This window comes from Mustelus asterias, chromosome 16, assembly GCF_964213995.1.
Source record: "Mustelus asterias chromosome 16, sMusAst1.hap1.1, whole genome shotgun sequence".
NCBI lineage: Eukaryota > Metazoa > Chordata > Chondrichthyes > Carcharhiniformes > Triakidae > Mustelus > Mustelus asterias.
In genome coordinates, this window is record NC_135816.1 from 8794483 (window position 1) to 8810265 (window position 15783).

Consider the following 15783-nt stretch of genomic DNA (forward strand, 5'->3'; position numbering starts at 1 on the left):
TGTGAAAGCTAAAAGGCATAGAAAGTGGGAGATATTTATACTGCAGGGTGAGGGAATGAAAGATGAGTCATAGCCACAGAAACCAAGGGAAAAGACTGCGAATAGCTGTCCACAGAAAGAATAAATGGTGTGAATGGCCAAACGGCAGAGAGGCTAAAATAAAGATGTTGGGGGGTGGGGGGGGGGGGGGGGTGAAGGAAAATGGATGGGACAGTGGTAAGATTTAGAAAAGGAGAAGCAAAGGGGGAAAAAAGGTATGGGAAGGGGGATAAAATAGGGGGAAAGAGTAGGGGGGAAGAAAAATGAAGAAAGACAATAAAGAAATAAAAGGTAGAGAACAGTAAAAAATTAAATAAAATAGAATGAAAACAAAGGGGTCGAGGTGGGGTAGAACAAATGAAGTTGTTGAAATCGATGTTGAGACCGGAAGGCTGTAAAGTGCCTAGCCGGAAGATGAGATGCTCTTCCTCCAGTTTGCGTTGAGCTTCACTGGAATATTTCTCTTTTGGTTAATGTATTCAGCCAAGTAGTCTGCTGAGCCTGTGGAATTCACTCCCACAGAAAGCAGTTGAGGGTAAAACTTTGTACGTTTTCAAGAATGAGTTAGACATGGCTCTCGGGGCTACATGCATCAAAGGATAGGGTGGAAAGTTGTGATGGGTTACTGAGTTGGATAATTAGCCATGATCCTACTAAATGGCGGATCATTCTTAATGGAGGAGCAGACTCGAAACGCCGAATGGCCCCATGCTGCTCCTATGTTTTATGTTTCTATGCTTCTAGGTAGTCTTTTTTTTCGATCTTTAGTTCTCATCTAGGTATTATATTCAACTTTGCTGGATCCCAAACACACTAATACAGGATATGTGTTAGTAGATCTCCGCCGATTTCTTGTCATTGTTAAACAGCTTCAGGTCAGCATTAATGTTGAAGTCACCATAAGAATCCATTGGGCCCGTAATGAACTTCTAAAGCTCACCCGTTAATATTTCAATTGTTAACAAGGAATAGAGGCATTCTAATCGCTTGCGTTGACATTCAAAATAGCAAACGGTGAAGGGAAATTTTCCACATGCACTTTGGTAGCACTGCCCCAAAGTCAATTGTGGAACGGACCTTACAACATACCCAAATATGTAGCTGATGGAACAAATGGTCTGCCAGATTCCGTTCTCAGCTAAAGGATACCAGTTCCAGACGCGTCGCTGTGGTATCATGCAGCATTTTATTTTGCACCATATATTTTGCTAAACAACACCGACAATTGCATAACAAGACCCAACCGTTCATTCCATAATAGAGATCCGCTAAGGGAAAAAGTTTCAGCAATGCACGCGGCAGGGACGGATTTAACAAAGGTTGCCATAATTCCGCTCTGCCTCAGTGTTGTCAAATTTTTAGAATTTAGCATTGCCCCTGAGACATGGGCGGTGTGTAGGTCTTCAAATACAGAAAATCGCTTTTGGCTGACTCCGGAGACAGACAAACTGCATAATGATGCGTTTCAGGCATGCGAACAATATCTCCAGCCGCAGTGTAATTTAACGATTCTTTCAGTGTAGGTCTCGGATGGAAATCACTGTGAGAATCGTCCAGCCTATAGCAACAACCTGGGGAACTGTAATCTTCAATAGTATTTCTGTCCTGTTTACACTTGATGCCAATCAACAAAATGATGGTGACAAGAAATATAAAGGAAGTTGACCCTAAAATCACGATTAAATAAAGATTTATATCAGCGTTATATTCAGGATTTGTCACTAAGTTGCGACTTTCCAGGTAAATGTCACTAACATTCCCCAGGATGGAAAAGTTGATTGTAACCGTGCTGGAGAGACTCGGCTGTCCATTATCCTTCACCAAGATGACCAGAGTTTGACTGATGGCATCCTGGTCCAAGATTCTTCGCGCTGTTCTGATTTCTCCAGAGTTCAGCCCCACGCTGAACAAACTGGGATCAGTGGCCTTCAGCACCTGATAGTGGAGCCGTGCGTTCTGACCAGAATCAGCATCAGTTGCGATTATTTTGGTGACCAAGTAGCCCTGAGCCGCTGACTGAGGCACAATCTCCACTGCTGCTGATCCGCTCTGTCCTGAAGGTGAAACAATAACTGGAGCGTTGTCATTTTGATCCAGGATGATCACATTCAATGTTGCGCTGCTGCTCAGAGGAGGAACGCCAGCGTCTCGGGCTTGCACTTGAATCTGGAAGTTTTTGACTTGTTCGTAGTCAAAAGAGCGCAGTGCGTAAATGGTGCCGTTCATCGAATTAAGATTGAGGTAATTTGACAATGGCAAATCTCGGATATGAGTTTCTGTGAAAGAGTAAGTGATGTAGGAATTCTGATCCAGATCAGGATCGAAGGCAGTCACTGTGAAAATGGAAGCACCAGGCGTGTTGTTCTCCATCACGTACACTGTGTCCATGGGGCGAGGAAATCTTGGGGCGTTATCATTTATATCAGAAACGGATATTTTAATGGTTTTATTTGTTGATAGCGGAGGAGATCCTGAGTCCCTGGCTAAAATTGCAATGTTGTATATTGGGATGCTTTCACGATCCAACATGTCACTGGTTATTAATTTATAATGGCCACTCGAAGATGTTTGAAGTTTAAAGGCAACGTTCTTTGGGATCTCACAGTTCACCTCTCCGTTTTTTCCAGAATCACGATCGATTACATTGATCAGCGCTGCCACAGTTCCGGGAGCAGCATCTTCAGGAACCACGTGAGACAAGGACTTTAATAATATCTCAGGGGCATTATCATTCACATCAATTACATTAATCAGAATTTTGGAACGTCCTGCATTTGTCGGTGAACCATTGTCGACAGCTTGAACATCAAGTGAATAACTGCTTGCTTCTTCATAATCAATTCTGCCTTGAACTCTAATCTCTCCTGTTCGCTGATCCAAAATAAACAATTCTTGCATTTTCTGTGAAACGCGGTTACTGAAAGAATAAGTTACCTCCGCATTCGAACCTTCGTCTGGATCAGTGGCATGGACTGAAACCATCAAGGTTCCTCTGGGTGAGTTTTCCGCCAGGGTGACCTTGTAGACCTTGCTGTCAAACGCAGGTGCATTGTCGTTGCTGTCCAGGACAGTGATAAGAATCCGAGCGCTCCCAGATTTGGGAGGACTCCCTCCGTCAGTGGCCGTCAGCATCAGCTGAAATGATGACTGTCGTTCGCGATCCAGTGATTTCTCCAGTAACAACTCGACAATTTTACTCCCGTCTATTTCAGTCTCTACTTTAAGGCCAAATTGCCCATTGGGGCCGATGCTGTAACCGGCAACTGTATTTGTCCCCACGTCTAGATCGAGCGCGCTCTCTAGCGGAAAGCTGGAGCCTGGCAGCATGTTTTCGACCATTTGTATGAGAATGGCATTCTCCGGGAAACTGGGCGAATTATCATTTATATCAAGAATCTCCACTTCACCGCGAAACATCTCTAATGGCTCTTCCATTACAATCTCGAAAGAAACGAGACAACGTGACATCTGCCCACACAGCTGCTCTCTATCTATCTTTTCCTTTGCAAATAAAATTCCGGTTTCTGAATTTACCTCCAAACACTGCCTTTTATCAGCAGAGGTCAGTCGGACGTTTCGAGCTGACAGCCTCCGAATGTGCAATCCCAAATCTTCGGCGATATTCCCAACAAAAGCGCCAGACTCCATTTCCTCGCGAATAGAGTAACGAATTTTCCCGAAAACCAGATCCGATACAAAAAGAAGGAAAACGATATTCAACTGCCTGAATTTTAAGGCTTTGGTTAACCGTGGCTCTGCCATTGCCTGTTGTACATGGAGACGTGCATAAATAAACGGGCTGCCTATTAATATCAAGCGCTTCCCGATCGCATAATCTACAAAATCCCTTAATTCAGAATGCCGAGCGAACTGAGAGAGACCTTGCGACAAAATGAACGCAGGCAAAGATTGCCTTTCTGTTCCTGCTCTGGTTTTGTGCCGGAGGAGGAGCAATAGATCTCTGGTTGGATTTGAGATTCTCATTGGTCCACAGCGACACTGTGAGTCCCTGCCTAAGACTGCACCAGGTTTTTTTCTTAAAGCTACACAGTTGCTGATGTGAAGGCATTTAATCCGTTTATTTTTTAACAGTGTACAACCAAAATGCGGGCACAATGACATAAATTAGCAGCCTTTCTATATAGGCCATCGCTGCTCATTTCAAATGCAAGGGGAAAATATTATGTTGAACCTTTACATTCGCTGTCTCAGCATATATTCTGCGGCAAAACAATTTCAATATTTGTCACGGCAGCACCGTATGTATTTTTCCACGTATCACCAGATCATCCGGTTTTGCAAATGAAAAGGATCCATACCCGTCAATGTTTTAATGACCGTCTTCTCTTAATTACTTTCTAAATATAATGAGTGTTTCGACGGCTTTCTATGTTCCAGTGTCCCCTTGCCCAGGTGAAGAAATTGCAAAGTCTTTTCAACATAATCTTAATTGTTCTTGTGTTCAGCATTTCAAGATTATTTAGAATTCAGTTAGTTTCTGACCAATGAAATGTATGATTTCCCAAACAAAAATCTACAAAATATGTGAATTATGTGAGCCAGCTTTGGATACTCCATGTATAGCTGGCTTCTGACTCCAGTTACCCTTGTCACGATTATTAACAGGAGGCGATTTTAAAATCTGAAGTACTGGAAAAGAATAAACACTTGGAAGAAACGGCGACAAAAACGGTCAAAAAATATAAAATGATACGAGAATCATCGCCGCGACTGTGCAAGTCAAGTGTGCAACAATGAATATTTGATAAAATATTTTTTGATAATCAATCTGAAACAAATGCGAGGATAAAACACCACCATTCTATCTAACAATAATGCTCGGATTTTCCAATGTAGCCATGATGTGAAGATGTCGGCGTTGGACTGGGGTGGGCACAGTACGAAGTCTCACAACACCAGGTTAAAGTCCAACAGGTTTATTTGGAATCACAAGCTTTCGGAGCGCTGCTCCTTCATCAGGTGAGTGATGTGGTGCTTAAAATCCATTTTCTTCGAAATGCAACATGATTCTGATATTGACGATTGACACACATTTGCCCTATTTGCCTGCTAGCTATTCTGATTAAAATATTTCGTTGTTAAGTATATTTATTGGTGTCACAAGTAGTCTTACATTAACACTGCAAAGAAGGCACTGTGAAAATCCCCCCTCCCCACACTCCGGCGCCTGTTCAGACCACTGAAGGAGAATTTTGCATGGCCAATGTACCTAACGAGCACGTCTTTCAAGCTGTGGGAGAAAACTGGAGCACCCAGAGTAAACCTACGCAGACACGGGGAGAATGTGCAAACTCCACACAGTCACCCAAGCCAGGAATTGAACCCGGGTCCCTGACACTTTGAGGCAGCAGTGCTAACCACTGTGCCACCCAGTCGCCCTCTCAAACTGTGTTCAGTGAGTCAGATACTGGAATGTTCTGAATATTTTCATTATTTACGAACTATTGTGACAGATCATAATTTCTAGATTCTGGATATGTTTATGCCTGTTTACAGCCCATGATAAACATATACCAACAATTAAGAGGGCACAAAGCGCATATCCATACCGAGAATGAGATACCTATAAGATTACTGAAAATGCAATTCCTCGGTCCAAAATTGTGGTTTTAAATAAATACATTATTCTGCATTAAACTGACAAAACTGTAAACTAATATAAAGCAATTGAATGGGTATTGGCAATTCATTTTATCTAGAACAGCAGAATTAGTGTTACTGTTCTGGGAGTGCACATTGAAATTGAAACTGGGATTCCCAATGAAATTTCAAGCTTTTTCACTCATTCTCAGGGAAACTCAATCCCATTTCACTACTGTTGCTTGCTTAAAATCATTTCTGATAGGAATCGTGAATCTGTTTGCTCCAATGAAATATCAGTCGCTCTCTGTTACTTGCTGGTGTGATTAACATCGATGATGTGGAGATGCCGGCGTTGGACTGGGGTAAGCACAGTAAGAAGTCTCACAACACCAGGTTAAAGTCCAACAGTTTTATTTGGTAGCAAATACCATTATTGTAGATTCATGGTATTTGCTACCAAATAAACCTGTTGGACTTTAACCTGGTGTTGTGAGACTTCTTACGTTGATTAATATCACCCTTTGTGAGTATTGTTTTCTCTCATGTTGCCTTCTCCATGCACTGTGAACGTTCAGCTTCTGTAAGCACTTATCATTTCACACTTTGCATTATACCAGTCTAGAGACTACTCTGTCTAGTACTAAACAGCAAATGTTCAGTACTCTCGAAAAATATTCATCTATTGACCATTCCAATGAGACACCACGCTACTTAATATGAATGTGTTAACCCATCCACAAACGGAATAATCAGGTGAATGTCCCACCAACTGTCAAGTACATGTACAGCTATGTTGCAAGTTACGAATTGTGCATTCTGCTCATGGACTAAAAAGATTCCCATAGTCTCTGATGCCAGGCTCCATCTGCACCATCGGTATGATTTTGATGCAACTCATTATATTGCGCAGTTTCAAGCTGGACAGCAGAAGTTCAAACCTTGAGCTTCATTCTGACAAAAATACTTCAGAGTTTTGCTGCCTTTTTAAAAATGGCTTTGGAGGCCCAATCCCATCGTCTTTGCTGAGGTTCAGTCTTGCAACACGATTTACGATCAACTATGTCAATGCTAAGCCAAATTTCTTCCCATGAATACTCATACAAAAGTATGTTGATTGGGTTTGATCACTAAAGGTGGGAGGAGACTGGTGTGGTGCATAATCACCTCCATGGACCTATTGGATCGCAAGTCCTGAATCTGTTGTTCATTCTACATGCATTATACCATTCTCTGTATCCTGCCATTGCAACAATATTAGCGTATTTAGAGGGATGATATGAATCATGTAGGTCAAATTGTGTTTTCGACTGTTACTTCTTATCTCACTTATTATATTCGAATTTGTAGGATTGCAATATATCTTCTTCTTTATCAGGTGAATGTTACGCTTAGTAGTTTTACGCCAATTTCTTTTCATTATTAAACAAAGTTCATTTATTTGTCACAAGTCGGCTTACATTAACACTGCAATGAAGTTACTGTGAAAATTCCCAAGTCATCACACTCCGGCGCTTGTTTGGGTACATTGAGGGATAATTTAGTAGCACATCTTTAGGACTGTGGGGGGAAACCAGAATACCTGGCAGTCAACTTGGACCAACCTGCAAGAGTCAGGCAGTGAACCTGTGGAAGGACCAATGGCACAACACCAACAACATAGCCCAGGATCAACGCCTGGTTGATGATCCCAGGCTTCGACCTCCCGTGTGGCAAGTGGATCAAACTAAATAGATTTCGCATTGAAGTCATGCACTGCCACAACAAATTCTTCCGTTCACGACACTGAAACTCACCCTGTGCAACTATGGTAAAGTAGAAGATATGGTGCATATATTGACAACTGCCCCAACCTGTGCTTCAGTAGCGGTCTCACTAGTCTACTGTGATGAGGTAGTTGCCAGCTACCTGAAGAATTTCAAGTTGGACACCTAGCATTCATCAGTGCAGTCGTCCCCCAGTGTTTGTGCACTGACCATGCGACTCCAACAGTCCATTTCTTAAACAGAGCTGTGATGTGCCACTGACTAGTTTAGCTTCAACAGTAATCAACATATTTTGAGGCCCTCTTCAGGCTTCAGGTGATTGACAGTTAACTGTCACTCAGTAAGGATCTTTCAAAGCTGCGAACTTTGCGCAGTAGATCCAGGGAAATCCAGCACTGGTGGAAACGCAGAACATCCTGATTTGGAACTATTTATCCATTATTTCACTGTTGCGGCATCTAAACATGGAACAGCAAAACAAGGAATACAGCAGTTCAAAAATACGGCTCATCATCACCTAGTCAAGTGCAATTAGAATGGGAAACAACTGCTGACACTTCCAGTGATGCCCACATTCCATGGAAGAACAAAACGCTATGTACGGTCATTGGTAGAGATAGCGAGTGTTTGAAGTAGTGGATGGGGAGCCAATCAAATCGGTTGATTTGCCGTCTGTGGTATCAAAATCCTCGAGTGTTGTTGGAACTTCGTTAATCCAGGCGAGCACGCAGGATACCACAAACATAACTTGTGCCGTGTCGACGGTCGGCCGAATTTCCCAAGTCACGATTGTGAGTAGCTCACCGAACAATATTGAGCCTCTGAGCCGCTGTTGTATCTGCAGCATTTATGTGGTTCATAAAATTAATTTTCCGCTCAATATTCATCTCCAGGATGTTGAAGGTGGGGGTCACAGCACCACCAATCCTGTTGACAGTCAAGGGGAGAAGTTGGGATTCTTTTTTGGCAGAAGATGTTGATTACCTCGTATTGGTGGCATGAATGTCGCGTTGCACTGACCAGCCCATGATTGAATAATGTCCATTTCTTGTTGCAAGCAAGCATGGACTTTTTCATTGCCGGACGAGTTACTCCAGCGTGAGCACCTTCTAAACACGTAAACTCTGTCACCTCGAAGAACAAGGGCAGCAGATTTCTGGAATCACCACCCATCTGCATGTTTCCCTCCAAGCCACACACCTTCCTGCCTTGGAACTTTTTCTCTGTTCTTTCACAGGCGTTGAATCAAAACCCCGGAAATGTCTTCTGAACAACACGTTGCTGTACCTAAACCACATGGACTGCAGCGGTTCAAGAAGACGGCTTACCACCGACTTCTCAATAGAGTTTGGGAAAGAAAATAAACGCTGCCTGGACAGCGACGCCCACACCGGTGAAATAACACATTTAAGAAAAGAACGTAAAAATCCTACAGTCATCAGCAAGGTTCCTCATTCTTCATTTAAGGATGGGAGACACGGCTGAGGGTCGGTTGTGCTAAGATACATCCAACAGAACCATAGAAACATAATCAGTGGAAGCGGGAGTAGACTCTTCAGGCGCACGTGTCTGGGCTCCCATTGAATCAGATGATTGCCATTCTGATTATGGCATTATTCACATTTGTGCCTTCCCGCCATGGTGCTTGACTCACTTCTAGATCAAACATCCGTCTAACTCAGCCTTGAAGATATTCAATGACCAAGCATCCACTGATCTCTCGGATAGAGAACTAAAAATATTATGGAATACCAGAGAGAAGAAATTGCTCCTCTTCTGGACATTAGGTGGGAGAAGCCTATAATCTGAATGGTGTCCCTAACTCGAAATTCCCCGATGTGTGGAAACATCCTCTCAGCCTCTACCCTGTCAAGCCTCCTGATTAACTTCAATGCCCAACCTTCCTACTCAAGACCACTGTATCGCACGAATCATCTAGTGAATCTTCTCTGACGTGCTTCCAATGCAAGTATACCTTTCCTTAATTAAGTAGAGCAAAAATGGAAACATGAGTTTAGGTATGGTCTCACCACTACACTGTAATGTTGCAGCGAGACTTCTCAAGTTGTACTGCTTCTTCCCTGCCAACAAAGGCAAATGTTCCAAATGCGTCCCTCAGTGCTTACTTTCCTGTTTTAATTTATGTTTTGCGATGTAAACGTCGTTGGTTAGACCAGCATTTATTGCCCATTCCTAATTGCCCTTGAGAAGTTAGGGGTGAGCCCACCTTGAATCGCTGAAGTGCACGCGTTGTCTTCACAGCCAAAGTGCTGTTAGGATGGGAGTTTCACGATTCTGACCCAACAACAGTGAAGGAATATGGATTTCATTCCACGTTAAAATGGAATGTGAGTTGGAGAGGAACCCACAGCTGGTGGTCTTCTCATGCATCTACTGCCTTTGTCGTTAGAAGTGGTCAATATCGCAGGTTTGAAAGATGCGGTTGAGCATTGCTAATTTCCTGCACTGCATTTTGTAGATGAAAGACACTGCTGCCACTGCGATTCGGTTGTGGAGGGAATGACATTTTTATGTGGCGGATGAGGTGCTCACCAAGCGGGCTGTTTCTGATCCCTAGATGGATTCGAGCTTCTTGAGTGCTCTTGAAGATGTATTCATTCAGATAAGAAGATAGAATTCGCTCGCACCCCCGAGTTGTGATTTTAGAAGGTGGACATGCTATGGGGAGCAGGAAGATATGTTACTCACCGCAGAATTCCCAGCATCTGACAACTTCCTGTTGCCACATATTTATATAGCTGGTATAGTTCAGTTTGTGATCAATGGTAACCCCCAGGATGTTGCTGGTGGCATTTCGAGGATGGTAATGCCATTGAATTTCAAGAGGAAATGGTTAGATTGTCTCTTCTTGGATTTGGACAATGCCTGTCACTTTTAGGGCAGGAATGTTACTTGCCACTTATCAGACCGAAGCTGAATACCGTCCAGGTCTTGCTGCATATGAACACGGACTAAGTCAGTTTCCGAGGAGTCACGAAATCTACTATGCATTGTGTTATCATCAGTGAATATTAACGCTTCTGATCTGATGATGGACAAAGGGTCATTAATGAAGGAGTTTGAGATGGTTGAATCGAGGATAGTATCCTAAGGAACACTCCAGCGATGTCCTGGGAATACGGTGATTGAAATCCAATAAACACCACTATATTCCATTGTGCTAGATATAAATCCAACCAGAGATTGCTCGTGATTTCCATTGACATCAACTTTGCACCAAACCCGGCCATATGCTGCCTTGATGTCAAGGGCAGTTACTCTCACCTCAACGTTTGAGTTCAGTTCGTTCGTCCATGTTTGAACAAAGGCTGTCCTGAGGTCTCGAGCTGAATGCGCCTGGCAGAACCCAAAATGAACATTAGTGAGCATGTTATTGCTAAGTAACTGCCTGTTGATAGCACTGTAACGACGCCTTCCATCACTTTGCTGATGATCAAGAGTAGACTGATGGGCAATAGTTGGTCGAATTGCAGTTTTCCTGAATTTTGTGAATTTTACTCATTGCTGAGCAAATGCCACTTTTGTAGCTGTACTGGGACTAATTGGTTAGGGACGCAGCAGATTTTTTGATTTGATTTATTATTGTCACGTGCAGATTCCGGAGGACAAATCTTCAGTACTATTGTTGTAATGATGTCAAGGCACAGAGCCTTTGCAGCATCCAGTGACTTCAGCTGCTCCTTGATATCACGTGGGCTGAATCGAATAGACTGAAGACTGGCATCTGTGATTCTGGAGACTTGAAGAGGACACTTAAGTGGATCATCCGCTCGGCAGCTCTGGCAGAAGACAGTTGCAAATGCTAACCTCTTGTGATTTATGTACAAGCACCTCCAGATTCCTCTGCTCCACAGCATCCTGTACTCTCTCCTTCTTTCCAGTTAAATAATATTAATGCTAGTTAATATGTGTGCTATATTATAGATTACATTAATTAAATAATAATATTGTACTCCCTCCGTCAATTCTTTGCACATTCACTTAAACTATCTTCATACCTTTGAATATTTTTGTGCCATCACAACACCACTTTATGCTCCCAATCTCTATGTCATCAGTAAATTTGGTCACAATCCATCTACCCTTTCATCCACATCATTATCTACCCTTCTTGTTACATCCTCAACTAACTAATGAATTTCTCAAACATAATTTCCTTTTTGGTCAAAGTACATTCAGTCTGCTTGATCGTATTATGTTGTTTTAAATATCATGCCACTATTTTCTTAATAATGGATGCCAGCATTTTCTCAATAGTATATGTCAGCCTAACATGACTGTAATTTCATGCTTTCTTTCTTTCTCCTTTCTTGAAAGGGGATGGTACATTTGTGGCTTTCCAGTCCACTTCATTCCAGAATCTCGGAAATTGAGGAAGGTTATAACTAATGTGTCCACTTTCTCGAGCTATAATAATTGGCCTCCAAAAAACGGCTTTATTTTGTGCTTGTTATGCCTTCAGAACTGAAAACTTTTGCTGCAAAGTTGCACATTGACAATAATTGTTCAAATCTTCAAAGCTGCACTTGGTCAAATGATGCCATGATGTAAAATGAGTCACTCTGACTTCAGGTCTAGAATTCAGTTCTTCTGTCCAAGTTTCGAACCAAGACTGTAATCAAGCCTGCAACTGAATTCCCTGGCAGAACCCAAAGTAAACAATGGTGACTAAGTTATTGGTGAATGTGTAATGTTTCATAGCACATCACTTTTAGCACTTGGCTGATGATTGAACATAGAACATAGAAAGCCACAGCACAAACAGGCCCTTCGGCCCACAAGTTGCGCCGATCACATCCCCACCTCTAGGCCTATCTATAGCCCTCAATCCCATTAAATCCCATGTACTCATCCAGAAGTCTCTTAAAAGACCCCAACGAGTTTGCCTCCACCACCACCGACGTCAGCCGATTCCACTCACCCACCACCCTCTGAGTGAAAAACTTACCCCTGACATCCCCCCTGTACCTACCCCCCAGCACCTTAAACCTGTGTCCTCTCGTAGCAACCATTTCAGCCCTTGGAAATAGCCTCTGAGAGTCCACCCTATCCAGACCCCTCAACATCTTGTAAACCTCTATCAGGTCACCTCTCATCCTTCGTCTCTCCAGGGAGAAGAGACCAAGCTCCCTCAACCTATCCTCATAAGGCATGCCCCCCAATCCAGGCAACATCCTTGTAAATCTCCTCTGCACCCTTTCAATGGCTTCAACATCTTTCCTGTAATGAGGTGACCAGAACTGCGCGCAGTACTCCAAGTGGGGTCTAACCAGGGTCCTATAAAGCTGCAGCATTATCTCCCGACTCCTAAACTCAATCCCTCGATTAATGAAGGCTAGTACGCCATACGCCTTCTTGACCGCATCCTCCACCTGCGAGGCCGATTTAAGAGTCCTATGGACCCGGACCCCAAGGTCCTTCTGATCCTCTACACTGCTAAGAATGGTACCCTTCATTTTATACTGCTGCTCCATCCCATTGGATCTGCCAAAATGGATCACCACACACTTATCCGGGTTGAAGTCCATCTGCCACTTCTCCGCCCAGTCTTGCATTCTATCTATGTCTCGCTGCAACTTCTGACATCCCTCCAATATATCCACAACACCACCTACCTTGGTGTCGTCAGCAAACTTACCAACCCATCCCTCCACTTCCTCATCCAGGTCATTTATGAAAATGACAAACAGCAAGGGTCCCAGAACAGATCCCTGGGGCACTCCACTGGTCACTGACCTCCATGCAGAGAAAGACCCCTCCACAGCCACTCTCTGCCTTCTGCAGGCAAGCCAGTTCTGGATCCACAAGGCAACAGCCCCTTGGATCCCATGCCCTCTCACTTTCTCAAGAAGTCTTGCATGGGGGACCTTATCGAACGCTTTGCTGAAGTCCATATAGACCACATCCACCGCTCTTCCTTCGTCAATGTGCTTGGTCACATTTTCAAAGAACTCAACCAGGCTCGTAAGGCACGACCTGCCCCTGACAAAGCCGTGCTGACTACTTTTGATCATACTAAACTTCTCTAGATGATCATAAATCCTGTCTCTCAGGATCCTCTCCATCAACTTACCAACCACTGAGGTTAGACTCACCGGATTGACAGTAGACTGATGAGATACTTACTGGCTGGATTGAATTCGTCCTGTTTTCTTGGTGCAGGGCATATCTGGACGGATTTCAATTTTGCCAGGCAGATGTCAAATTTGTAGCATTAATGGAACTGTTAGGCAACAATCAAATCTATTTCTCAGGCACGAGTCTTCAGCATAACAACTAAGGTGTTTTCGGGGCCCATAAACTTTGCTGTATGGAGTGACGTTAGCCAATTTTAACATTACTGGGTTGTACCTATTTGGCTGAAAACAGGAATCCGAGAATATGGGGCACTTCAGTAACGGTCAAAAAGGGTTATGCCATTAACAATTCTGGCTGAATATGGTTGTGAATCGTTAAATCTTGTCTCTTGCTGGATTTGCCATCACTGATGATGGGAGCGTCTCTTTCTTGTCAATTGCTTAATTGTCCACGAACTTTCACAACTGGGTGTGACAGGACTGCAGAACTCTAATCTGATCCGCTGCTGGTGGGATCTCTTGCAACTCTACAACATGCTGTTTCTGTTATTTAGCATGTATATGGTCCTGTTTTGTAGCTTCACCAAGTTGGCAACCCGGTTTTTTATGCCCACTGTTGCTCCTAGCATGCCGTACTGAACCAGCGTTGACCCTTAGTTTAATGGTAATGGGATGTAAGGGATATGAGGTTATATATATTGAGGTGAAGGTGCAAATCTGCTCCTGCTGCAGGCCTGCAATGTATCATTGATGCGCACTTTGAGCTCATAGATTTGTCCTTAACCCATTTCATTTAACATGACAGTAATATCACCTAACATGATAGAGGGTGTTTCCATTTTGAAGACGGGACCTCGTCTTCACGGGGACTGTGTTGTCGTCATACCTACCAATATGTCATGATTAGATGGATTTTCAACACGTAAGCTATTGAGGACGAGAATAAGTAAGTTATTTCTCTCATGTTGGCCCTCTCACCATTTCAAAAGGGGCATGCTTAATGGTTCTGTATTTCAGAATTCATTCAGCTTAGTCGGCTGTGGTGCTACCGAAAGTCATTGGAATGGAGAAGTCCATTGCGCAAACTTATGTTCTGTACTCTTGCTAATTCAAGTGCTTCTTCCGAGGGGTGCTCGGCACGGAGAAGTATTGAAGAATAGATGCCATGAAAATATATGCAGTCTGGAGCCAATAGTAAGACCATCAACATCAATGGTCTGTTGATGTGAACAAGTACACATTAAATGCGAATGTGCTATAGGGAACAAACAAGCTATGCAGAATCCTGTTGCACTCTATTTTAGATGTATGGCTACTTGGGGGCATGCCAATCTTGAAAGGATGGCACAGTGCAACAAAACCACCATACAGTCGACGTTACAGACAACATTACACCAGGGTTAGACCCTCAAATCAGTTTCCTACTGTCACACCCCCACTGATAAGTCTATCCTGCCAGTAGAACAGGATACATCCAGATAATGTGGTGGAAGAGTCTTGGTTGAAAGGTGTGATCATGTGAGCATGAAGAGTTATCAGATTGTTTTTCGCCTATTCTGTGAAACTGAACTACAAAGTTTGACACAAGTTCCCAGATATTAGCAATGTGGCAGAGGTTTGGTTTTTTTTTACCCTGCCCTGCAGCTGCATCAGATTTGGGTGCTTTGTCCAAATGTATTAGACTTTTCTGAAGTCGCGTGAATCAACCGAATGGCTTGTCAATTTCCAGGAAGTCAGCACATTACCTTAGATCTGGATTCACAGGTAGATCAGATGCCATTATTTCCCTATGGACATTAGTGAATCAGATAGGTTCTTTTTTTTTCAATCTGGTAGTTTCCAGATTAATTTTATGAACTAAACTCAAATTATCCAGCATCGGAGGTGGGAATTGAACTCATATCTTTGCATCCTTAGTCCACCCCTGGATCATCAGATCAATGATATCATCATGACACTACTGAAGCCTTAAAAATTCCGACTTTATTCAGAAGTCTACATACAAAACGTATGGATAAATCTCATGTATTATGTTTGCATACAGAATTAATATTCAGCGTATGTTTTCTGTTAATATCTTGCTGAAGTGTTGCACCGAATTGTCACGGTCTGCTTATTTTGATCAAGGAATATTTTAAATTAATGCACTGATTTCTGATCTAAGTGGCAACTGATGCTTAAAAACAAACAGGAAAATTGAACACATCTGTTGATTTATTGGTTTGGACAATTGCTGGGATTTAATGGACATGCTTAACTCAGCATTCTCAATATTCATA

At 42.9% G+C, this 15783-nt stretch overlaps 1 protein-coding gene across 1 annotated transcript; it reads right to left on the reverse strand.

Annotated features, from left to right (window-relative positions):
- Window positions 1–1211: 1211 nt before the first annotated feature.
- LOC144505439 (protocadherin gamma-A6-like) lies at window positions 1212–3791 on the reverse strand. Its single transcript, XM_078231545.1, has one exon. It carries the CDS (start codon window positions 3685–3687, stop codon window positions 1405–1407), a length of 2283 nt encoding a protein of 760 aa, XP_078087671.1. The 5' UTR covers window positions 3688–3791; the 3' UTR covers window positions 1212–1404.
- Between the last annotated feature and the right edge of the window lie 11992 nt (window positions 3792–15783).